General features: G+C 37.8%; 2 protein-coding genes and 1 long non-coding RNA gene across 4 annotated transcripts in view; 1 reads left to right on the forward strand and 2 right to left on the reverse strand.

Moving 5' to 3' along the window:
* The window catches only part of LOC106936920 (uncharacterized), a 22104-nt gene extending 7785 nt beyond the window's left edge, over nucleotides 1-14319 (reverse strand). The window contains exons 1-3 of the long non-coding RNA XR_001422261.1: nucleotides 14247-14319; nucleotides 10951-10956; nucleotides 645-647 (exon numbers count right to left, since the gene is read on the reverse strand). This is a non-coding gene — a long non-coding RNA (uncharacterized LOC106936920). The remainder of the gene's footprint in view (nucleotides 1-644; nucleotides 648-10950; nucleotides 10957-14246) is intronic.
* On the reverse strand, nucleotides 1046-12090 carry usp38 (ubiquitin specific peptidase 38). 2 transcript variants are annotated; one of them, XR_001422258.1, is made up of 12 exons: nucleotides 11914-12090; nucleotides 10072-10762; nucleotides 9139-9274; nucleotides 8879-9008; nucleotides 8545-8646; nucleotides 8059-8217; nucleotides 7745-7938; nucleotides 7575-7668; nucleotides 7392-7498; nucleotides 5773-7090; nucleotides 3961-4092; nucleotides 2703-2790 (listed from the first exon to the last, which is right to left on the reverse strand). XR_001422258.1 is itself a non-coding variant. In XM_015018169.1 (11 exons), the coding sequence occupies exons 2-11, from the start codon at nucleotides 10751-10753 to the stop codon at nucleotides 2620-2622; spliced, it is 3093 nt and encodes a 1030-aa protein (XP_014873655.1). In that variant the 5' UTR covers nucleotides 10754-10762; nucleotides 11914-12089; the 3' UTR covers nucleotides 1046-2619. The 2 variants fall into 2 exon arrangements, 1 of the variants encoding a protein (XP_014873655.1); XM_015018169.1 differs by lacking the exon at nucleotides 3961-4092 and having other exon boundaries at nucleotides 1046-2790; nucleotides 11914-12089.
* LOC106936902 (SNF2 related chromatin remodeling ATPase 5) lies at nucleotides 14248-25320 on the forward strand. Its single transcript, XM_015018156.1, has 24 exons — nucleotides 14248-14511; nucleotides 16353-16478; nucleotides 16571-16737; nucleotides 16814-16914; nucleotides 16997-17097; nucleotides 17803-17982; nucleotides 18070-18225; nucleotides 18638-18769; nucleotides 18853-18921; nucleotides 19013-19122; nucleotides 19210-19436; nucleotides 19782-19903; nucleotides 20229-20381; nucleotides 20473-20605; nucleotides 20681-20829; nucleotides 20920-21042; nucleotides 21123-21230; nucleotides 22131-22244; nucleotides 22333-22455; nucleotides 23184-23316; nucleotides 23409-23527; nucleotides 24284-24496; nucleotides 24591-24701; nucleotides 25214-25320. The coding sequence occupies exons 1-24, from the start codon at nucleotides 14440-14442 to the stop codon at nucleotides 25277-25279; spliced, it is 3108 nt and encodes a 1035-aa protein (XP_014873642.1). The 5' UTR covers nucleotides 14248-14439; the 3' UTR covers nucleotides 25280-25320.
* The last annotated feature ends 334 nt before the right edge of the window (nucleotides 25321-25654 follow it).

Genomic DNA, 25654 nt, shown 5'->3' on the forward strand with positions numbered 1-25654 from the left:
CCCCCCTTTTTTTCCCCTTTTCTTTTTTGTAAAAATTTTTTTTTGACCAAAAAAAAAAAAAAAAAAAAAAAAAAAAAAAAAATATGCAGAGAATCCAGCAGCTTGTTTTGACAAATCACAGTTCTGTTTTCTTCTCTGATCAGCTTGTTAACACATACGGTGGCTGATTAGAACCATTTCTAATCCATGTTTTTGACTCATCTTAAAATAAAAGCCAAAGTAAATCAAATTCAGGAAATTTTCTTTAGAGATGCAACAGGAAAATTTTTTAATAGTTTAAAAGGTAATTCCATTCATTTGGGAGATATTACAACATTTTGACAAGGGTTGAACAAAAAAAGGGCCAAAGAGAAAAAACAAACAAAAAATAATTAACTTAGCTAAAAAAAAAATTGCCAATGAGAAGTTGTTTTTATGGCAATAGATGTTTTTATGGTTGTTCTTACTGGCTTAGAGAAGAAATCATTTGTCTGCAAATGTTTCTATTGATTTTTGACAGTGTTAATTTTTAATGTTTTTGTTGTGAATATTGCCACTCTTGACCAGGATTCTCTTATAAAATCTCAGTGGGATTTTACTGGCAAAATAGAGATTCAATAAGTAAATGAAAATAAAATGTAAGAAATATTGAGTTGAGTATTCACCATCTCCTGGAATGTTTGTGGAGGAAGTCAGACACCAAGTTTTATATTGTTGGCCATCTGTGTTGTAAAGCATGTAGAGGGAAGCATCATGCTGAGGGAAGGGCTGAAGGCAGATTGGGTTTGATGAGATGGAAGAAAAAACAACAAAAATAATGAATTTCATGCCAAAAAACATGTTAAGTGAACTGAATGGAATCTGAACCTGGGACTTGTCCTGCTTTTCTATAAGACACGAGTGTAATCTTCCCACTGTGCAAAGAAACATCAGCTGGAGGTCTCAGAATCCCCTGGAAGGATCATATATCCGTTCTGGTTGATGGGAACAGAGGGATGTCTGGATTAAATATGTTGTTTCAAATTATTTTCAGGTAAATAATCTGAAATTATACAAAAATGCACGGTTCATTCGTATATATACATTTTTATTGCATGAAACCTTTAAAACAACAAACTGCACACGCTGAAGAAATTCAAATTTCCTGAAAAACTTTCCATTCTGAGAAAAGGTTTATAGCTTGTGATGCATCACAGAAGTAAGCAAAGTCCCAAAGCTGTGTTTAGAAGTACAGGATAATAAAAACACTTTGTTACAGATCAATTATTTTAGCTGTGGTTTTAATACACAAACATGAACTATCATCTTTGTGTGAGGAAATATTAGAAACACTGATCCCCCAATCAGGCATTTCAAAATGTTTACATATTTCAAAGTAAAAATGTGCATTTAAAAACAAGGAAACCTTTTAAATTTGAACTATACAGGTACTTGGGCTATATTTTCTATTATTCATGGAGGATACATGTACAGTTCAAACAAGATATTTACATGGACCGTATAAAAAGACAACTTTTTCTCACTGACATCAAATCAGACTAAACCGTTCCTGTTTTATTTTTGATATTATTTCCACTAGAATGATCAAAATTAAGGAATATTTTTAAATAACACTTTTACTACTTTCTTTAAAATAATACATTTACAGCTACGGCAATTGTTTTGCCTTTAAACAGTTTGTGAAAGTTCAACATTTAATTTAAAATCGCTGAAATGAGTCCTGTACAGACATTCAGATCAAAGGGAAAGGACTTTAAATCAGGAAAAAAATGGTTTTTTGATCAAATTAAGATGAAAGTGTTAGCCATAATAAACATTACTAAATTTGAAGGGGAAAAATGTCGTAAAAAGGAGTGTAGAAGTGGCAGCATCATGTCTGGTGGGACAGGTGCAATTTACAAAATAGACACCAAGTTAAAAATCTGGATGCAAACAGGTCTGCCAAATGCTTAATTAGTTTCAAAGTGACTAAAGGACAATGAATCAATGAATTGGAGATTGCATCTCTAAGTTACAAAGAAAATATGTAGATAGAATTGGAAACAAGGGTGTGAGAACAAAATTTACCAAACCGATTCAGACAATTTCTGACAGGAGAAATGGACAAAAATTCCAGCAAACTTTGGTGAGATGTTTGTGGAAGGAAATCAAGAATGTTGGAACCAATCATATGGTTAAAAAAAAACACTTTTACCAATTACTGGTAACAAGTATACATCTATGAAGAAAGTAAAAAATATATATGTTACTCCTTATTCTGCAATTTAGCATTTAGAAAAAATTAGTAATCCTGACTGACCTAGTAAAAAATTATATAATTTAATGAAAAAAAAAAAAGTTGTCTTTTTATACTGTATGTAAAGATCTGGTTTTAACTGTATTTAAAAATGTATTCTCCAGGGTTTTTAAAGTAAGAAATATAAATCATTAGATGATAAAAAAAATGAAAAAAGAAAACATTTTTATCCATCTCTTTGGATGGAAGAAAACCAAGAATCAGAGCCAGTTTCCTGATATTCAGTGTGTGAAAACATTTAAATTATAGCAGAGCTCTTCTTTTCTGTACAGATGACTGTTGAGCCTCTCATATGATCAGTCAACCCCAGTTCATGTGGGTCTCCCTCTGCATTTTATTTCATTTTAGAAGACCAGTCTGCTAATGGTGTTGAAGCCTCCCCCTCCTCCTCCTCCTCCTCCTCCAGATGGGCCGCAGCTCCCTGGTGGGTTGTTGTCATCTGAACCGTTTGGCCTGAATGAGCAGGAAGACGAAGACGCCTGAAGAGCCTGGGTCCGAGCGCTGAGCTCCTGCTCCTGTTGATCACCAAGGAGACAGACAAATATTTTACCAAGCTTGATTAAGTTTAAAACGCACCCTGGAAATACGGACAAATAAACTCTTTAAGAAACAGAGCAGGCATTCCAATGGACATCACGTTGTTATAGCTCCCTCTAGAGGAGATGCATCGAAGTTATTTACACAAACTCGGTGGAGTTTCAGTTTAACACACCACAGCTCAGTGAGTTGTGAAATTACACCTCACATTTTTGAGTAGAAGAGTCTGAATTTCACTCGAGGAGTACCAGAATACATAAATCAATCTAGTCTGCGGCTCAGTCTCTGTTTGCTACGTTCCACCTGGATTAATCCTCCACTTTAATGATAAAATCTTACTTGTGAAGAGAAACGGAAATGATGTTTTAAGTCGATTGTGTGTTGAAAATGAAAAGTAAGCAGTTGTTCCAAAAACATGCCCACAAACTTCTAAATCAGTGGTAAGAATAATTACAGCTCACTTCACACTTACACTTTCTTGCATATGTAATCAAACTCATTGAGCTTTTTCCCCTCCACAGTTTTTCACTCAGCATCATAAAGCAGTGCAAAGTTATGAAGTGGAAGATAAATGACCCGTTTTCAGTTTCTTTTTTACAAATACAAGTCTGATGAGTGTGGGATAGATTCCAATTCAAACCACATTTTCACAGACTCCCCTTCAATCTCCCCTATTTATTCTGGCTAAGCATGTGCTATCTCCTAAGAAAGAGCATGAACAAAAATGTAAGTGTGTACATGTGCAAAGATGATGGAAGCAAACATTTAAAAATGTAAATATGTAGTGGCAGTATAGGAGGAGTGTTTATTTGGAGGCACCAAATACAAATACACGCAAATTCTGGAAAACGTGCAAAACTTCCCTTATCCTTTATGCTTTGATTTGATCAACAAAACAAAATCCCAGGGTTGGGCAACAAATCAACACCGTTATATATCGAGATTTACATGTGATCAGTACCAATAAAAAAGATGTCAGAATGTTCAGTAATTTCACTAAACTCCGATCCAGAACTGCATAGCATTCTGGGAGATGTAGTTGTAGGAAAGGCTTTAGCTGCTAGCCATGCTAACCTCTCAGGCGTTGCTGACATCAACTGACTCACTCACTGTTTGGTTACATAGCAACTCACTCACTCTGTTGTTACCTAGCAATAACTTGTTGAGTAACTTGCATAGGAGCAGTTTCAGGTATCGCCACCGTGCCTCATAACCGCTTAAAAGAAAAAACAATGGCGTGCAGTGAAGGGAGAAAATGAGTCCAACAGCTCGAAAGGAAACTGTGGACAAAACAGGAAAGGTCACGACACAGGTTTGGCAGCATTTCAGATACTTAAAACAACAAAACTAATTGACAATTATCGGTATCGGCTGATGTTGTGATAGGTTTTTCAGCCATGTTGCCCAACTCTACAAAATCCCTATAAAATACGTCAAAATGTGAGTTTGCAACTAGGGCAGTTGTAAATGATTATTGATAGTATTCTGATGGTTAATTGAGCTATTGAATAAAAAAATATTGTCCTGTTCTGTAAAAGCTACTTAAGCTAGTAAAAGAAATATATGAAAGAGAACTGCTAGTAAAAAAAACAGTACAGTTAACTTTTAATAAGAAAACTTACTACGTAAAATTTTAAATGTTTCAAAAGTCAAGTTTAGTCTCAAGTTTGATGTATGGAAAAACTGTTTTAAAGTGCAAAAACATATGAGAAATAAAACATTTCAAATTAATCTTTAAAAATTAAAAAACTAACTTAAACTGAGAAATTAGTAACAAATGCCTTTTATTTTACACTTCACTTTTAGTCTCAAGTTTGAAGTATGAAAAAACTTTTATAAAACAGGTTTCTCTCTAGATCACTTTTGATCAGGAAGTAGCTACATGCATTTCCTTGAACATGTACCACATGCTAGATTCTACTAACAATCACAGATAAGTTAAAATAAGTTTGTGTTTTTCTTAAGGAACATAAATGTCACCAGTCAGCAGGCACAAGTGAGCTCAATGCATGTAATGGATGTTTCCTGCTGGGATGTTGGAGGATGGAGCATCGAGGCTCTGCTTTGTGAAACACCAATTCTGTTTTACAGTAAACGTGCTGAGCTATGTGTTTGTTTCTATTTAGTTTAAAGTGATCTGACATTTTGTGTCTCCCTTGGCGGCGCTTCTTTCTGACCCTCGCCTTCTCCCTCCATAGCACTTAGGATTCGTCAACAGTTTATTGCGGAAGCGAGAGTGTTGCGCAACACAAATATTGGAAATGAATAATAAAACATAATTTATAGCTGCAGTACATAACTTTTATGAATGTTTTTATATATGTTTTATATTAGTTTTAACAAATATGTAAAAAAAAAAAAAAAACTATCACCAGGTCGTGGCGGCATAAAATGAGATAGATAATCTGAAAAGGTCAAGCTCCTCCACTTCCTCCCTGTGCCGCTACTGCCATCTGAAGAAATGCACCGCTTCCGACCAAAAACAACCAATCAGAGCCAGTGCTGTCAATCAACCACATGAACATGTTGCTAAATGTGCTGATAGAGGAGAAACAACTTACAGTTACAGGAAAACTGTTTATCGGCCGTCGTCGTTGATCATGCTAACTAGGTATTAGCATTCATGACAGAGAGACGCTCTATCGTAGCAGAGAGCAATGGTGCATAAATGGGTCTGATTAACAGCGATAAGACCCTCTTCCTGGCTCTGATTGGCTATTTCTAGTTAATACTAGAAGGCAGAGGAGCTCAATTATTTTCCACAGATTATCTCTCATTCCATACTTACAAATATGTCAAAAACATATTTTATAAAAGATGCATACTGCAGCTTTAACAAATCCTTGAGGTAGATAATTTGCCCTGAGGAAGTTCAAATTTTCAATCATTTGATTTACCTAACAGCCCTAGTTGCAACTTTGCAAATTCACTGCACAGTAATGCAAATCTGTGAGAATTACCTGTAAATACAGCTTGTTGTCTTTGATGATAGCATCCAGCAGCTCTTTCTGCAGGGGAGGCTCGGCATTCAGCCTCATTCCATTTGCCATTTGTCCCTCGTTTCCATTCAACCCTGGCAGCTCCTGCTTCCTGTACATGAGCACATAGGCTGTGTCTTTGGGGAAGCGATTGGTGATGTTTTGTACTGACTGTAGGGAAGTGTACGTCACTCTGCTGTCATTGAATAGGAGCCAGTCCCTCGCCTCCAGGCCCGTGTTGGGTAATGAGTCGCCTTGTTCTGATGTGCAGAGGCTACAAGCGGCCTGTTCGCTCGCTGAATCCTGTTTGACAGGAGACAGACCCGCTGAGTGCTGCGTCCCATCCGCTCCGTTGATGTTTCGTCCGTAGGAGTAGTAGTGGCCGCTCTCCGAGGAAACCCCAGAATGCACCACGACAGAGCTGAGCATATAGGGCACTGATTGGACTGAAGTCTCTCTTCCTCTGGTCATCTTCTCAGCTTCATCTAACCTCAACTTCCTCTCTTCCTCCTCTTCTCCTTGTGATGGTTTGAGTTTCTTAGCCAGGTTCTCGCTGCTTTCTGGGGAATCAACTTGCAAAGGAGACGAGGAGGCGGAGGACCACTGCACTGGCGTCGCAGAGGCATGGACAGGAAGTCTCAGGGCTGGCGGGATGATGACATTATCTAGAATCTTCTTGCGGATATGGCTTTTGGCATCGTAAGAGAATCGGAGCAACGTGAGGATGAGGTACTCAGGCGCGGAAACCACCTTCATGGTCCTCTCAGCTCGTTGGAGGGAAACACACTTCTCGCAAAAGTACGCATTGTCTTCATCCAGGATCTCAGGAGCCAGAAAATAGTTCACCAGGTCAGGCACAGACAGAGGGGGTTCGTTCGTCACTGGCTCATACTGAACATTAGTAGCTAGATTGCTTGTTTCAGGAGCTTCGCTGCCACCATTGACAGATCCCTGACAGAGCACCTTGCCTTCCTCTGTAAGTCTCTCTGCTTTGGGACTGCCCTGAGAGGAAGAAGACGGGCAAAAGGCCAAAGACAAGTCTGTAAAAGGCTCTTCTTTCTCGGAGATGCTGTTACACTGCATGCACCGAATGCCTGTAATCAGCTTTCCACCAAACATCCGCTCTATCAAAGTCCTTCCATTGTTTGCGCATCGGTTCTCCGCTTCAACCAAATGGCAGTCCTTGCGGTCTTCAGAAGTTGTTGGACTTGTTGGGTCTCTGCTGATCGGATCAACCAGGGAGGCTACTGTTGGCTTGGCTGATTGCAGAACGTGAAGCGTTTTCTCCTCTTCGTGCAACCTTAAAAATATGAGTACACTTGGCATTAGCAGAGGTGGGTCGAGTAGCCAAAGATTATAGACAAATGAGTAGCTGTACTTCAGCATATTTTTACTCAAGTAAGACTAAAAAAGTATGTGGTAAAACCCAAGTACTGAGTAACTGATCAAAAGGCCTGTTGTGCTACAAAATGGCACAATCAAGACTACGTGTTACCGGAGATCTTTCCTGCCTGCAGCTTTGACATTTTAATTGGCTTTAAGCAAAAATAAAACAACAGGAACAGCTGAGCATAAGGAGCAGCGCTGGAGACTCACTGTACCTTTCTAGAAGGAATCTGAGATACTCTGAACAGTCCTGCTGTGAGCCCATGTTGAACCAGGGAGGACGAGACGCTTCCAAGAAGTTCCTGGGAGCGTACGCTGCCCTCTGTAGGCCAAAGCACACAACTCATGATGACATCCACCAACTTCACACATATTTCATTAGTCAAGACATAACAGACCTGTGTGTGTGCCAGGAAGGCAAAAAGGAGCTGCAGCCTCTTCATTACTGTGTTGGAGCCATTAAGATGTAAAGACAAAACTTGCCTCCTGAAACTGAGAGCAAAAACTCAGGTTTAATTCTTCACATTCTCAGCTTTGACATGTGTGTTGGTGTGACTGAGTGACTCACTCTGTTGCCATAAAAAGGGTCTGGATGATGCTGTTCATGTAGCAGGTGTTCCCCAGGTTGATCAGACCTGTCCTTCCTGTCTCAGACTTCCCAGCTGGCCTCAATAAACCAGAAGCAAACGAATTGGACTGGGATGTCCAGGCACTTTGATTCAACACCAACTTGATCTTCTCTTCTGAAGGTTTTGGGAAATCCTGGAAAGAGAATATGGAATAATTAACGCGGATGTGTCTGAAGGCTGGCCTTATTTACAGAGCAGTCTTTTTTGATTTGAATTAACTCAGAAAATACCAACATAAACATCAGTTCTTCACCTTTATGGCTTCCAATATGTGGTCGTAGAGGTCAGGGAAGCCAGAGTACTGGTACATCATGCAGTGTATAAGCTCAGTGAATTGGAGCAGGAAGGTTTGACTGGTGGGGAGACCATCAGTGTTTAGAGTCTGAACTAGAGGGCGCACGAGTGGAACAACCTGAAAGGCAAAAAACAGAAAATTAGGAAATAAAAACAATAAATTCTGGACGATGAAGCTAAAATGTTCCCATCAAATGAGCAGCAGGAAGGAGATGAACATCAGGACCTCCACAGAGAGTTCAGCTGATCATTTTGCGTTTTTTAGGTTTTAATTAAATTGGTTCAAGGGCCACTGCTTGGCATTTAAGATGCTTTGCAGATCATTACTGAGGAGGGTCTGTGTGGCCTCAAAGTAATTTAAGCAAGAACAGAAGGAAAATGAGAGAACAAACAATCTGGTCACATGAGGAGGAAATGAGCTGTGAGGAGGCAGAGGACCTCTTACCAAATGGAAGGCCTCAGGAGAGTGCTGGAAGCTCAACAGCATGTGGGAAAGCACGGATAGCGCCCCCTGCCGCACAATAGGGTACCACAGACGGTTGAATACCTGCAGGTCAAAATAAACAGAAAGCAAATATTTATAAGTTAAATTTAGGACAAATCAAAGTCAATTTCTTTAACACATTTGTCATAAAAGGCCTAAAATATAAAATCAATTACATCAACCAGCAATAAATATGAACTACAGTAATTAATCAATCTATTTCACACATTGGTAACATAATATTTAAATCCAACCTCCTCTCCAAAGAACCGTAAACCAAGGAAGTTTTACAAACCATTTCAATTTTCAGCAGAGTGACATCTATAAGGATGGTAAACTTCTGAACAGCAGCCAGTCCTTTCAGCAGAGCGATGACCCAGGTATCCACATGTTGGGCCAGCGGCCAAGACAACCAGTCGATCATTCTTTAAAACACACAACAAACAACTGTTAACAAGCATAAACTGCATATTACACACTGAAATTAGAACATGCTTTCATCCTACAGCTTACAAGTGTTGAATATAAGTGCAGAATAAAAAGACATTGAGCTACCGGCTGAGAGCTTTGGTCATGCTTGCATCTCTGACGTTCTGGTCTGTGGTGAGACTTTTGATGAGCACAGTGATCATCTGGACAGGGATGTGCTGGACCAGACTAGCCAGGGCAATAGATGGGTCAAAGGATGGGTCTGAAAGGACAACAACATCGAGTTATTTTTCTGTATAAAATATTTTAATATGTTCCTTGAAGCTTGTGAGTTGTTTCTATTTAGATACTTATTAACATCTAGATAGAAACATTTAAAACAAATCTGCAGACACAATAAAAAGCCAACCTGTAAAAAAAACAACAACAAAAAACAGCTGATGCACCACGATTCACCATGTGTTTGTGGTCTACAAAAATCTCAGACATGTTATTTCCTGTTTTATTTTATGAATAATAACAATTTGTGAGTATGTTTGCAGTTTCAGTTGGCAACACAAAAATAAAATATCCTACACTATTTGTCCTGTATTAACTCAAGATTTTAGAACATTTAAAGTCATACACTACAAAAACACAAAATCTTACCAAGAATCTCTGTCTCACTTCTAGTGCAAATATTTTAGTAGACTTGAATTAAGACAAAAATATCTCAATAAATCTTGAATGTACATACAAAAATACTAGTTCCACTGGCAGATTTTTTTCCCCACTTAAAACATGAAAATTGTCTTGCTAAAAGTGAAAAACATCTGCCAGAGGAACTAGTACTTTATCTATATCAAAAGAAGTATTGACTTAAAACAAGCTTATATATATTGCTGAAAAGTTACTTTTAAATTAGTTTTGACTTTTGACTTATTTCATGTGAACCAATATATATACATAGACAAAATACTTGGTAAAATGTTGTATTTTTGCAGTGTTTTTACTTTAAAATATCAGTTCATTTGTCAATTTTAACAAACAGAAAGTCTGTAACAATTCAAGCAGCTTTACCTGTGGAGGAGATAATAGCAAAGACTTCTTGCAGTGAGGGCAACAGTGTGGCTGGCTCTGCCTTCCAGATGTTCTGTAGAAGAGTGCTGACCTTCGTCACTTGGCCTACATACTCTCTCAGTTCCCGCTCTTCGCTGGCACAGCACTGAAAGCAGCTGATGGTCCTCACTAGCTGCTGGCAGAACAAGACGCCTGACTTTTCCCTCGGGATGCACTGCATAAAGTCTGACAGCAAAGTGCTGAGTCGGGCGCAGAGAGCTGGCTCAGGGCGTTCGCACACCATCCTCAAAACCTCCACTTGGATGACACTGAAGGTCTCCAGGACGGAGGGGCAGCTGATGAGCAGCCGCAGGCAGCAGTGGATGTAATCGATTATGGCAGCGTCTCTGTGTTCCAGCTGCCCGTAGCCCTGCTGGAGTAAACCAAGCACAAAGTCTTTGCAGAAGAAGAGCTCAAACTCGGGCCGGTGGTAGCGAGCGTAGGCCTCCAGAACTTGCAGGCCGATCTGCTTCTGGAAAGCATTGTCACCAAGTAAGATGAGGCGGGTGGTGAGTGTGAATAGGGCTTGACACTGCTCCTGCGTCACGTCGTTCTCTGCTGCTTCAACCACCTTCTTCACTATGGCCCTCTTCACCGGGACAGAGTGATCGGAGCTGATCAGGCCCTCCAGAATCTTGTCCATGATCTCGAGCTGCAGAGGACAAAATAAAGTGATTAGTTGGTAAAAAGTGATTATACTTGGAAAAATAAATAAATTAGTCATTAGACTTGTTTTTTTAATGAACACATTCAATAACCAAGGAGACACATTAGTGAGCATAGTGAGCAGCACATTGTTTCTGAGAATTAGTTGATTGTTCAAGTCTCAAACAACCAAACTACAGCCTTCTTTAACTCAAACACACAACACCAGCCCATGAAGTCACAAGTCTTGAATCAACTGTAACTTAGTGAGATCTGAATAATAACCAGGCAACAGGCTCCAGAACAGATCGCTTCGCATTGATTTATATTAGAAAATCCCTAATCTCTAAGAGACAGAGATAAGTGGAGTAGATTGGTAAAAACTAGATACTCTATTTATTTTTGTTGTAGTCTTTAAAATACCAGCATTTTTTTGTCTACCTGATGACATAATTTTTTTTATTATTTTTTACTGTCCCAGCTATAACGATCCACTTGATAGATATGTTTTTTTAAGAAACCCAAAGCTAAGCATTAATTTGGGTTTGTTTCATAACTTCAACTATTAAATCATATGATCAAATGTTATGTTAAATTACTCAAGTAAGCTTTTCACCAAGTACGTTTTTACTGTTGCAGCTTTAAAATATACTTTTAGCAGGTAGGTAGCTATCATTTGTAAGATTATTTTTTTTCTCATTTCCTTTTTTAAGTATTCCAATGTGAACATTTAACAATTATTTATATATTTAAAAGCCAATGTAACTATAAAAATGTAAATTATTTATTTGGTACTGAACAGTATTCTCTGCTTCATTTATTACACAGGAGGAGAAAGACAACAAAAATTGCTGTTTTGTTTCTGTTCTGTAGAAACTGGCAGCTAGCGTGCTAATGCTAGTTGCTTCTTTAAATGCAACAAATGCCTATAGACGAGTAGGAGCTATAGTAGATTATTAACAAAATATAACCACGGCGCTATAATAATTATTATAAAATCTGAAGTACTCCATATTCCAACCAAATAAATAAAATAATCCCACCATAATAACAACAAAGCAATGAAACAGGCCGAGTAACCGTCAGGTACCACTCTGACTTAGCATAAATACCACCACAATACATCCGCAATTCATAAGCGTATCAACCTGAACTTACCTGAATTCAGCATGTCAACACATTCCAAACTAAATGTAAAAGCTCTCAGGCCGAGTCAAACATCTCCTGACAGATGAAACAGTTTTATTCAGGTATCATTTGAGCGTTCAGAATCAGCTGATTAACCTTCCACTACCGTCATTCCAACTGCCGACATCCGGTGTTGTGCTGAAAAACGCACCCCTGCCGTAAAACGTAACTGTTGTTTTCAAAGGGAGATACTTTTTCTTAATACTGTTTTGATGTTTTTTTAAAAATAAGTAGGGCATTTCTATATAGTAACTAAGAAAGCTTTAGATTTACTTTGCATTTATACTTACATATTTAGTCTACATAAAGATAATTAGTTCTTTTTGCATCAGGGATTCTTTTGTCGCCAGAACAAAATTTTTCAAGTACTCAATGATTTTTTTCACTAAAAATCTCTATAAAAACACTTAAATTGTTCTCCTTCAGTCCAAGTTGTATGTAAGTGTCAGCCAATACAATGAATGTTGTTACAGGATGTAGTCATTTTGTGGTTGTTAGAAAATTTAGGAAATATCTACTCCTAAAGTTATTCACATTTTTTTAAATAACCAGACTTACTAGTGAGAATATTATCCCTTTTGTCATTCTGCTCTTTATAGAGCAACACTGGGACTCTAACAAAGTGATACTAGCAGCGTGTGTGTGCATATAAGCATGTAATGTATATTATTCAGTATTCATCATTGACAGCTAGCTGACAATGTTTTTTTTGCCAGCTAGCTGCAAAAAAACAGCTAGCTGTTTATACATACACATATTATACATATACATAATATATACATATTTATATAAATTTATGTTTATATATTTATATAAACATGTATTGATATTACAAGACGAGAGCGGTCCATTAGGCGTCTATCCTTTTATTATGTCTATGTGAGAAACGGCCCGGTCTACGGAGAGGTTCCCATAGTTTGGGAACCTCTGACATAGCCTGATACATAGACATGAATTATTCATTATTAATTATTCTTATTCATGTCTATGCCCCCTTCATCGTAAGGACCTTTAGATGAAGAAGCTGTTTTACTGATACCTGTTATAGTACAGATGTGCTTCATTATAATATTAATTTGAATAAATACTTATTCCTTATTAATGGTGAAACGTCATAAAAAATTGTACGGATTTTACCAAAACAAATATTTAAAAATGCATTCCACTCAAACGCTCTCGACCATTTAATGTTTGAATATCTACGGAAGCTTATCAGTTGCTATTTCAGAAATTAATATACATGAGGTCAGAATATATTTTTTATTATTTTAAAATATGGAAATTATATTTAATCTTCAAAAAACTATAGAGAATATGACAAAGTTAATATGACTAACACAATGTTACTTTGAAATTACAAATCTCATGTATTTACATGTAAATGGTCATTATTACGTATTAGCATAAAAAAATGAACTTTAACATTTATCTCAAAACGACTTGTTACAAACTTGTTGATTCATACAAAGAATTGCCTTTAATTGGTTTATAGGTTGTTATTAATTTTGTTCAGGAATTACGTCACTCTAAACGCATGGTGCGTTCCATTTCCGTTGTCGCAAGCCGGAATTTCCGAGTGCAAAGTTAGAAACTGTAATTTTCTATCTGATAATTTTACTTCCTTAATTTTTATTTATTTGCTATTTTAATTTAATTTAATTTGTTTTGTGTAGCTTATAAATATACTGTACAATGTGATATACAATGTAAATCTACACTATTTATTTCAATAACCAGTTGGCTTTGTTAATTTTACTATGCACTGTAAGTAATACAAATTGATAGCATTGCATTTCTCAAAACATTTTGCGTTGAACAGCAAAGGAACATGTTCACAAACAGATGTTACACAGTGTTCCTAATTTAACAAAACACACCAGACGTGCAAATAAACACTTTATTTCTCTAGAATGCAAAATGTTTTCTATAGCTTTCCTTCCACGTTCAAAACCCAAATTTAAGGGGCATTCAAGCTATTGGGTTTAATGAGCAATTGCTTTTTCAAGAACAGGTTGGCTTGAACAATTGTTTTTTTTTCTCTTTTTTTTCGCTGAATAATTAAATCATAATTTGAAAACAGTTTTTAGTTGGCTCCTTTTTTTGCTTCTTGCTTGTTTATTTGGATGATCTTTATACAGGATGTTTTGATAATCTGAAATATTTAAGTGTGACAAAAAAATATAAGTGGGAGATTTTTTTTTCCAGCACTGTAAGGTGTGTATGCCATACCAGGTCAGCCGAAGTGACATTTTCAAGGGTCCGCGAAAGCAGCACTTACAAGTCTCGCGAGAGAGCACGTTTACCGGGTAGCTTTGTAGCGCGAGAAAAATCTTGCTAGCGTGCTGGCTGTTCAACCGGCGCGTCTTTCATTATCAACAATAGTTCAGACTAAACCCGTTAAGGTTCAGGAAAAACATTAACGGCCGTTTCAACAAGATATATTAAGGCACTAAATAACCTACCATATCTCTGAACCAAAGAGAGATTTTCGTCAAAATGTCCGAAAGCGAAAACTGCGTTGAACAGCGGGAAGAACCAACTGAACTTGAAGAAGCAGGAGGAGCGGAGGTAACACGGTTTAAACTATTCCCATCACTGACTAAATGTTTTTAAAACACATCACCGTTGTCGTTAATGCACTCTCTCGTCGCTTGGAAAGTTATTCCGTACTCTTTGTGTTAAATGTGCGAGTGTTAATGTGAGGTATCCAGGCTAGTTAGCTCTCCGCGACGGGTGCTACAGTTAGCTAACAGCAGCAGCAGCATCAGAGGCGTCCAGCGGCCGCCCAAGCTAACGTTCCCCGGCCCAATAAGCAGTGTTTATACTCCAAAGGTTATTGCACCAAAATTATTCCCTCATTTATTGTTCACTGGTAAAATACACGCGGTCATTTTGGTGCTTGTGAATGTAAACATTTTAACTGGACCAGTGAGGAGGATAACTTCTCAACTTTCCTATCAGTCTCTTTGTTTTCAATGAGTCTGGTCAGAAAAAGCCTGCTAACTGTTTGGGATCTGTAGCACCTTCTGTTGTGTTTAAAAAAAAACATAAAAAAAACCCAAACCAAAACAAAACAAACAAAACGGCATCCTACTAACTTCATATGGCCTTTCAGAAAAACTACAGTATGCCTGTGAGAAGCTAACCTGTGCTATGTTACCAAATAAGATATTTTTGTGTAACAAAATACAATATATTTAGACGAGCTCAAACAACTCAAAATGTATGTTTCTATGTTCTATTTAATTTACCGTTAAAGCTGAAATCTGCACATAAGTCGCCATACTAGTCCACATTTTATTGTTAGATTAAATGCACATAAAATAGATGAAATAGAAATATTCTTTATTGTCCTATTAGTGTATTAGCAGCAAGTTAAAGGTAAATAGATGAGAAATATAAAAATACGAATAACCTTTACAATGAAGACAAATTTACAATGTAACAAAAATAGTACTGTGCAGTTATTGAAAATGGCATATTTGTATAAAACAGAAGTACAACCGAGTATGGTAATTTAATAAATGAACAACATGTGCATTTGTATTTATTTATTTTTTGCATAAAAGACAATAGACAATTTATAGCAAATGAGAAAACTGAAATAACGGCAGATATGTAAACACTTATTGCAGTGTTAAAAGAGCATTATAAGTAAAATCTATTATTATTATTATAAGTTATAATGAGTTAGTTTGAAGCTGCAATAATGGCTAACTACCAAGCAATCTTGACAATTAAATTGAACTTGATCTGAATAGATTTTTTTTGTAAAATGTTGTGTGATTCTGGGTTGGAGTTCAGCAAAATAATTCAACATTTTATAAATATAGTTTGTTATTGCTTTATTGCCCAGACCTAGTTAAAACTTTTAGGATACCATTAAACTTAAGTAGGTTTATGTTGAGGTTACATTTTTATTACTAAATTTATCTATTTGAAGATAAATTATTTTTTGTTTTAACACAAAACAACCAAGCAGTACTATACAGAATTCACTAAAAATGTACAAACAATAAATACAGTATCAGATTTGCTGCTATTATACAATAATTATGCTCTTTGTGGACTGTCAATTGGATAATTTAGTCCTGCTAAAACTAATATGAAATTGCCTCATCAAAACTTATGTCTTGTGTTACACCAGCTGATTCAACTTATTAATTTTCAAATATGATGCCTTTTACTTAGGGCACTTAGATTCTAATAATCAGTTTTTGGTTTTTAAAGTAATATCTCTTAAAACATGGCATGACACCAGGTTGTTAGTGTAAGTATAATATATTTTTAAATAATTTATTTTCATTGAAAGCAGCTGAGGTCTTGTTCCTCATCATTTTACTTGGAGTGTTGATCCTATGGAATTAGAATATTCCAAAGCAAATCTAATCTATAATCTTGTGCTTCAGGAAAAATCAGACTCTTCAGATGCTGGAAAAGAATCCTCATCAGAAGGTGGTGCTGATGCACAAGATGCTTCCTCCTCTTCATCATCTAAGACTAAAGATTCCACTCCAGGTTATGAGGAGAAAGTGGTAAATAAATTATTTTGTGTAGTTGAAGTATCATATCCGACTGTTGTGATTCTGGGTAAATGAGTGAAGACACTTCCTCCTGTTTGTTGCAGCAAACTGACCGAACCAACAGGTTTGAATATCTGTTAAAGCAAACGGAGCTGTTTGCACATTTCATCCAACCGGCTGCACAGAAGACCCCCACCTCCCCGCTGAAGATGAAGCCAGGCCGTCCTCGGATCAAGAAAGACGAGAAACAGAACCTGCTCTCTGCTGGAGAGTGAGTATTCGGCCCAACAACTCGGCTTGTTTTTAACCTTCAGAAACTTAAACCCATTTCCTGTTCTGTGTTTCAGCAACCGGCACCGCCGCACCGAGCAAGAGGAAGATGAAGAGCTTCTCAACGAGAGCACAAAGACCACCAACGTGTGCACTCGCTTTGATGAGTCTCCCTCCTGTAAGCGCAGACCGGCTTCCGGAGCTGAAGGGAATTTTAGAGCTGTTCTTCAGGTTGACCGCTCTCTCATGTCTCATTTCAGATGTGAAAACAGGAAAAATGAGGGACTACCAGATCCGTGGTCTGAACTGGCTCATTTCTCTGTATGAAAATGGAATCAACGGCATCCTGGCAGATGAGATGGTCAGTATTTCCCCCGCTGATGAAAGCATGTGGGTGAATTACAGTTAGGTCTGAAACTATTAATTGTAATGAATCAGTTGTTGAAATAATCGTCAACTAATTAAGTTATTGATTAATCGTTAACTGGAGTATACAGACTCAAAAAAAGAGGCAATTTTCTGATATGACACAGTCAGAGCAATCATTTAAGATGACATAAAATAAAAAAGTTTATAGATATACTCTACCCAAAACTCAAGTGGCATTGTTTAGTTTCACCCTGTTCAAATTCTGTGAAAAAATCAACTTCCATTAATCACCGTTTATCATCCAGTTATTAATCAGCTAATAGAGAAAACAGTCAACTGTTTCTCCTCCATCGTATTTATGTTAAGTCAAGCAGAAACGGCTGAGCTTTTCACATTTGTATGTTAAAAGTTTTTATTTTCCACTGTAGATCAAATGTTCACTAAAGTAATGCTATGTCTTTGCATTTTAGGAAAGAAAGTGTATATTTTCTTATTTTAAAAATTAATTGAATTATTCACATCTTTTAATGTGTTAATATTGTCTAAAAAGACTCAAATGAATCATCTGCAAAATGTGCCAGGTTTTTTTTGCTGATTAATCATCAAAAGTAATCGATTGATGACTAAAATAACGGTTAGTTGCAGCTGTAATTCCAGTTAGTTTCTGGCCTTCAACATGTTCTCTGAACCTGTTCAGGGACTGGGGAAGACCCTCCAGACCATCGCCCTGCTGGGTTACATGAAACACTACAGAAACATTCCAGGTCCTCACATGGTGCTGGTCCCCAAGTCCACTCTGTACAACTGGATGAACGAGTTCAAACGATGGGTCCCCTCTCTGCGCGCCGTCTGCCTGATCGGAGATCGGGATCAGCGTGTAAGCTGTGACATAATGATTAATCTAAGGCTTTTGATTTAAAACTCTGTCATTTGAAACATTTGGGTTCTGATTGATTTCCTTCAGACCGCCCTGATCAGAGACGTCCTGCTGCCAGGAGAGTGGGACGTCTGCGTCACGTCTTACGAAATGCTCATCATTGAAAAGGCCGTGTTTAAGAAGTTCAACTGGAGGTACCTGGTCATCGATGAAGCTCACAGGATTAAGAACGAGAAGTCAAAGGTCAGGAGCTGCTGACATTTTGCCCTCTTCAAGGTTCATATGGGTGCTAGAAAATGCTTGAATTTCATTTAGGTGTTTTAAAGATTTGGAAAGTGTTTGATTTCTACATAAATTAATGAAAATGCTCAATATTCAAACTACACAGTTTTGTAACAAAGTGCAATCTAATGTTTGATTAAAAACTTAAACTTATAAATATTATTCAGTTAAAACCAGATACTTTCAAATACCTAATAAAATGTTTTCTCACAGTCTAAAGTTAAATCAGACTAAACTTTTTTTATTTCATTTAGAATTACCAAAATTATTTATAATTGTTAAAAGCCAGAAAACTTTTTTTGTAACTTCGAATTAGTACGTTTGAATGTAGAATGTTGTTAATAGCAGTAATAATTTATGTCACGTCTTTCAGCTGTCAGAAATTGTGCGTGAATTTAAAACCACCAACCGGCTGCTCCTGACTGGAACGCCGCTTCAGAACAACCTGCATGAGCTCTGGGCTCTGCTCAACTTCCTGCTGCCTGACGTCTTCAACTCATCGGAGGTGTTTACTTCCATCCTGTTTTCCCCTGTCGCCTGACCGAGTTCATGCATCAGGTTACTTACCAAGTTTTCATTTCTTTCTAGGATTTCGACTCATGGTTTGACACAAACAACTGCTTGGGCGACCAGAAGCTGGTTGAACGTCTTCACACTGTAAGTTCCAAACATTTAATGTAAATCTCATCCTTTTAAAGTGTGTATTTGGGTTGAATATCCCTTTAAATGCCGTGTTGTTGTTGTTCAGGTGCTGCGTCCTTTCTTGCTTCGTCGTATCAAAGCAGACGTCGAGAAAACTTTGCTTCCCAAAAAAGAGATCAAGATTTACGTGGGTCTCAGTAAAATGCAGCGCGAGTGGTGAGCATCGAAGCTTCAAGATTCTTTGACATTAAATTTGGTCTGAACTGGACGTCTAAAGACATCGGCTGTATTTCCACCCATCAGGTACACAAAGATTCTCATGAAGGACATCGACATCTTGAACTCTGCGGGCAAAATGGACAAAATGCGTCTGCTGAACGTCCTCATGCAGCTCAGGAAATGCTGCAACCATCCGTACCTGTTTGACGGGGCGGAGCCCGGCCCGCCCTACACCACCGACCTACACCTGGTGGTGAACGGCGGCAAAATGGTGGTGCTGGACAAGCTGCTGCCCAAAATGAAGGAGCAGGGTGTGTAGCTGTTTGACATCCAGCTAGCTTTTCATATCAATCTGACACGGTCTGGAAGAGTAAATGGATTACAGAAATTATTTTTACTAAACACAGGAAAGGTTCAGTTTTCTCCCAAAGCTTAACAATGTAGTGCGCCTCCTCTGGGTCAGGGAAGATGTCCTGCCCCAAGTGGAGGAGTTTAAGTATCTCTGGTTCTCTCAGAGGAGATGGCCCAAGTGGCTGGGAGAGGGAAGTCTGGGCCTCCTTACTTAGGCTGCTACCCAGCTCCGGATAAGCGGAAGAAGATGGATGGACAGATGGATGACTTCTGAGCGTCCTGAGCTGTTTTGTTTGTTCGTTTAGGCTCCCGTGTGCTCATCTTCAGTCAGATGACCAGGATGCTGGACATCTTGGAGGACTACTGCATGTGGAAGAACTATGAGTATTGCCGTCTGGACGGACAAACACCACACGAAGAAAGACAGGTACATAATGTTCATGTGTATTGAACACTGAAAAATAATATTTATTTTATGTTTAAATGTTGCCTGCCTTACATAGTTAAGATTAGGATTTAACTGAAGTTCAAAAAATATATATATTTTAACTGTCTAATTTTTGTGTTTGCCTGTTTTAAGACATTATTATGGATTCCAAAAACACATAATCAAATTTCTTGTCAGTTTTTAACGCAAAAACATGGTGGCCGCTGGTTGGCTTCCCCTGCCACCAGGCTTATGCTTTTCTGAGGGGAAACCCTGCTGGTATCGTTTGACTCTTAACAAAGCGGTTTCTCTCTAATGCCACCAGGTCTCCATCAACGCCTACAACGAGCCAAACAGCACAAAGTTCATCTTCATGTTGAGCACCAGGGCCGGCGGTCTGGGCATCAACCTGGCTACAGCCGACGTAGTCATTCTCTACGACTCGGACTGGAACCCCCAAGTCGACCTGCAGGCGATGGTGAGCGCTCTGCTTTCAAACGCGGCCACAGTTAATTAGTTTCTATCTGAAGAAAGCAGAAAGATTGAGAGCTGTCTGGTTTTCCTTTTAGGATCGAGCTCACAGAATCGGTCAGCAGAAGCAGGTGCGTGTTTACCGTTTCATCACGGAAAACACCGTGGAGGAGAGGATTGTGGAGAGGGCCGAGATGAAGCTGCGCCTGGACTCTATCGTCATCCAGCAGGGTGAGCCTTGCGTCCGTTCTGTGAGTGGATTTGGTGGAATGAGGAAGCAAAGCTAAAAGATGGTTTTGTTTGCAGGAAGACTTGTGGATCCAAGTGCAAACAAGCTGGGTAAAGACGAGATGTTGTCCATCATCCGGCACGGTGCCACACACGTGTTTGCTTCCAAAGAGAGCGAGATCACAGACGATGACATTGATGCGATCCTGGAGCGCGGAGAGAGAAAGGTGAATCCTGCAGAGGATTTCAGATGAGCTGTTCCTAAAAGGTTTAAGCTGTTTTCCTGTGAATGTAAACCTGTGATTGTTTTCTGGTAGACCATGGAGATGAAAGAGAAGCTGTCATCTCTGGGTGAAAGCTCACTGAGGAACTTCACCATGGACACTGAGAACACCAGCGTGTACACGTTCGAAGGAGAGGACTACAGAGAGAAGAAAAAGGTAAAAGTCCTGACCAGCAATAGCTGTCGCTCTCCATGTGTCATATTTTAAAACTTGGGTTTGTTTTTTTTTCTTTGCAGGTTATCACCAACTGGATTGAGCCTCCCAAAAGAGAACGGAAAGCCAATTACGCCGTAGATGCGTACTTCAGGGAAGCTCTGCGAGTCAGTGAGCCCAAAGCACCCAAGGTAGGACCAGATCGCTCTGCTAACACCAAGACTTTATAATCTGGGGTCACAAAGGTGCTTTAAATGCTTGAGTTTCAATTTTCAAGGTTTGGAAAGTGCCTGATTTCTGTAGGAAGTCATGGAAAATGCTTGATATTCAAACTGCAACCTTATGTTTTATTAAAAACCTAAATTTGGAAAGTGTTACAGTTAAAACCAGATATGTTCATACACCTAATAAAAAGAAGTTAAATCAGAGTAAGTTTTTATTATTTTAGGTAAGTTAAGTTACCTCCATTATTTCAATTTGCTGATTTGAAATAATTCAGCAAATTGACGTCAGAAAATGTTGCACAATTTTTTCTATGACTTATATTTTGTTTAAGCATTTAATTTGAGCAGAAAGGTCATTTGCCTTAATATGATTTATTTTGATTGCTTCAATGTAAAGAATAACATTTTGTTTACTAAACAATTTCAATTATAATTACCAAAATGATTTCTGTTTAAATGCCAGAAAACTTTTTTTTTTGACGATCTGTGAATTAAAAATCTTGAATGTAGAATACTGTCACAAGACATTATTAATAATAGTAAAAAAATATACATATTTTTATGTATACACTAGTTATATATATATATATATATATATATATATATATATATATATATATATATATAACTAGTGTATATATATATATATATATATACACTAGTTAATTTAAACTTCTTTTTAGTTCATTTGTATTGTTTTTTTTTTTTTTTATCTCCAAAGTGTTGTACTGGAAAAGTTTAAAAACTTGCCTTCAAAGTGCTTGAATTTTACTGTGGTAAAATGTATGAATCCTGTATAATGCATATAATGCAGAGGGACAGCAGGATTGTTTTGTTCTTAATGGAAATGTTTTCCCTGTTTTTCAGGCTCCTCGTCCGCCGAAGCAGCCAAACGTCCAGGACTTCCAGTTCTTCCCTCCACGTCTGTTTGAGCTTCTGGAGAAAGAGATCCTGTTCTACAGAAAGACCATCGGATACAAGGTTTAAAAAAGCTCAAATTTAGTGGATTAAATTCCTCAGGCGGCTTCTTTTGAGATGTTTTATTGTTTAACTTTGCCTCCTGGTCCAGGTTCCGCGTAATCCCGACATCCCCAACTCGGCCCAGGTCCAAAAAGAAGAGCAGGCCAAGATCGACGAGGCCGAAGCTCTGACTGAGGAGGAGCTGGAGGAGAAAGAGAATCTACTGCAGCAGGTACAGATCGGCTGGTTTAACACGGATTCAGTCTGTAAAGAACTGCGACTTTGATCTGTTACGTTCTGAAACCACAAGAGAAAGTCAGTCTGATGGAATGAGCATATTCTGTAAAATGGTGCATTTGATTTATTCACCAGATATATTCCTATTCACTCAAAATAAAAGCACTGTGTCTTTTTTCCAAGTTAAAACATAAATGAATTAAAAACCCTACATGATCAGACTGTAGACTCGAGTCTGATGGTATTTTATTCTCTAAGGATTGAAATTTAAAGAATTTGCTTTTGATACTTTTCAAGTTTTAGAAAATGCAAAACAAGGAAAATAAGTTAAATTTAAATTAATGGTTTCACCAAACTGTATTTCCTGTTTCCTCTATTACAAGATTAAGAATTTCACCAAGCAAATTAAGCAGAATCTTGGTTCAAAATGTTGTATGTAGTTTTATCTTTCCAACCTTAATTCCTTGTTGTTTTTTTGCCATTAGTGGAAACTTCTGTTCTATTTTATCTGCAGGCACTACTGTACGTTTCAATAAATACTTGCACCTTGACCTCCAATATTCACGACAAAGCTACTAAAAAAGTCTTTAAAAACACATTTAATTGTATTCCTTTGATATAATTCTACAATGCACAGCAACAGTTTTGTTTCTCAGGAGTAAATGATCAGAAACATCATGGAGCTTTGCTACATTCATCAGTTTTGGGTTTTTTTTCCCGCAGGGATTCACAATTTGGAGTAAACGAGACTTCAACCAGTTCATTAAAGCCAACGAGAAATGGGGAAGAGACGATATCGAGAACATCGCCAGAGAAGTCGAGGGAAAAACACCTGAAGAAGTTATGGAATATTCTGGTAATTAATAAACATATAAATAATTTAAATATGTATTTAGTTTTCTGTGGGGTATTTTTCTAACTTTGTGTGTGTTCTTTATGTTTTTGCAGCCGTTTTCTGGGAGCGCTGCAACGAGTTACAGGATATCGAAAAGATCATGGCCCAGATCGAGAGAGGAGAAGCCAGAATTCAGAGAAGAATCAGCATCAAGAAAGCTCTGGACTCGAAGGTGAGCCGCCGTCTGTTGGTTTGAAGCAGCTGATCAACATCAGGCCTGAGCTCCAAAATGCTCAAATTTCCAGGTTTTTAAAGGGCTTCATTTATGTATAAAGTTCTTGGAAGCGCTTGATATTCTAACTTAACAGATTTGCAATAAAGTGCAAACTAACATTTGATTAAAAAGCTAAATTTGGAAAGTGTTTCTTTTACAGTTGAAACGAGATAGTTTCATGCACCTAATCGAGACACGCTACCTTTTCTTTCACTGTTAGAAGATAAATCAGACCAAACTTTCTTTTTTTAATTAAATCTGTTAGAATTAAAGAAATTATTTCTAGTTGATAAATGCCAGAAAACGTAGCAAGAATATTTCTAGACATAATTTCTAATTTTTCAATAACTTATTGAGCTGTGTAATTAAAATTAAGGTTGGCTTATATTTTATACTTTAAACAATGTAATTAATGTTATTTTTTCAGTGTGTGTGTGTGTGTGTGTGTGTGTGTGTGTGTGTGTGTGTGTGTGTGACATTTCAAAACTTAAAATAGTTTTATTTAGGTTTACTTCGTTCCTTCTGTAGAATGTAGAATACTATAACAATATATTATTAACAGTAATAAACATTAGTGAATCAAAACTACCTTTTTTAGTTAATTTGTATTGTTTTTATCTCTGAAGTGTGGTGTTGAAAAAGTTTAAAAACTTTGAAAATGCTTTAATTTCGATGTGGTAAGTGTCCCAACCTGCAACATGTTCCTGTGTGCAGATTGGACGCTACAAGGCTCCCTTCCATCAGCTCCGCATCTCCTACGGCACCAACAAGGGCAAGAACTACACAGAGGAGGAAGACCGCTTCCTCATCTGCATGCTGCACAAGCTGGGCTTCGACAAGGAGAGCGTCTACGACGAGCTCCGCCAGTGCATCCGCAACTCGCCTCAGTTCCGCTTTGACTGGTTCCTCAAATCCAGGACAGCCATGGTGAATTCAGTCTTCCTGGAGCTTTCTTGATTCTTGTTTTTCCTCTTGTTTGTTGACATAAGTAAAACTTTAGGGGCTTGTTCTGTTGATGTAGGAGCTGCAGAGGCGATGCAACACCCTGATCACGCTGATAGAGAGAGAGAACATGGAGCTGGAGGAGAGAGAGAAGGCTGAGAAAAAGAAGAGGGGACCAAAGAGCGGCTCAGTAAGTCGAAGCTTAGAGAGATGGGATATCTGTGCGAAGGCTGAAACGATGAATCGATTATCAGAATAATCGCCAACTAATTTAGTCATAAATTAATTGTTAAACTAGAGTAGACAGACTCAAATAAAATGCCATTTGGTGGAAAAAGACAACATTCAGAGCTGTAACCAAGCCAGAATTACATTTTGTATTTAAGTTAAAAATTGTCTGTAAATGTATTTTAGGCAAAACGCCTCAAGCGGCATAATTTAGCTTCACCTGCTTCAGACTTACTAAAGGAATGCTTTTGTTTCCAGGAAACAACAATAAAATATTTAATTTCTTATTTAATAAAGGAATTCAGTTATTTATTTGCATCTTTTAATGAATGGCAAATTAAGTGGTTAAATGAGAAATCTGTAGAATTGTCAGAAAATGTAATTGATTCCTGAAATAATGAATTGCATCCATCATTAGCAGTTTTACTGACTTCAGACTCACTGAAAGCGTTTTTCCATCTCACTCTTTTCCAGGCGCAGAAGCGTAAAGCAGAGGGAACCCCCGACGGCCGAGGACGCAGGAAGAAGCTCAAGTTGTGAGGCAGCTCACAAAATAAAAGATGAGAATTTGACCACGTCAACCAGCTCCAGCGTCATTAGTCCTAGTCTCCGTCTGTCCTGCAGGCTGTGATAATGTACTGTTTAAAATCCACCACGACTGATCCGGTTGTTTTGGGGAAGTGTTACTTTACGGGCCTGCGTTGTCGTCACTGACCTGAACACTTCGGCTGTGCTGGTTTAAATTGTTTGTTTGGTAGTTTTGTTTGTTTTTTATTATTAGATGTTAACTGAAATAATTGTATTTATGCCATTTGGTTGCACTGCATTCCATTGCTCAAAATGTACCAGTTGTATTTTTTTTTTTTTTTTTTTTTTGAAAATTTTTTTTTTTCTTCTTTTTGGGGATTAAAATTT

Source organism: Poecilia latipinna, unplaced genomic scaffold, assembly GCF_001443285.1.
Source record: "Poecilia latipinna isolate Pla-1442-1.1 unplaced genomic scaffold, P_latipinna-1.0 Scaffold78, whole genome shotgun sequence".
Lineage (NCBI taxonomy): Eukaryota > Metazoa > Chordata > Actinopteri > Cyprinodontiformes > Poeciliidae > Poecilia > Poecilia latipinna.

Coding starts and splice junctions, on each gene's coding strand:
- usp38 (XM_015018169.1), bottom strand. CDS start 10,753: ATGGACAAGATTCTGGAGGGCCTGATCAGCTCCGATCACTCTGTCCCG. Junction 8,218..8,544: donor CTCCTGAGGCCTTCCATTTG/GTAAGAGGTCCT, acceptor TTTGCCTTTCAG/GTTGTTCCACTCGTGCGCCC. Junction 7,669..7,744: donor ACCCTTTTTATGGCAACAGA/GTGAGTCACTCA, acceptor TTTTGCTCTCAG/TTTCAGGAGGCAAGTTTTGT.
- LOC106936902 (XM_015018156.1), top strand. CDS start 14,440: ATGTCCGAAAGCGAAAACTGCGTTGAACAGCGGGAAGAACCAACTGAA. Junction 19,904..20,228: donor CACCACACGAAGAAAGACAG/GTACATAATGTT, acceptor TAATGCCACCAG/GTCTCCATCAACGCCTACAA. Junction 23,317..23,408: donor AGAAGTTATGGAATATTCTG/GTAATTAATAAA, acceptor ATGTTTTTGCAG/CCGTTTTCTGGGAGCGCTGC.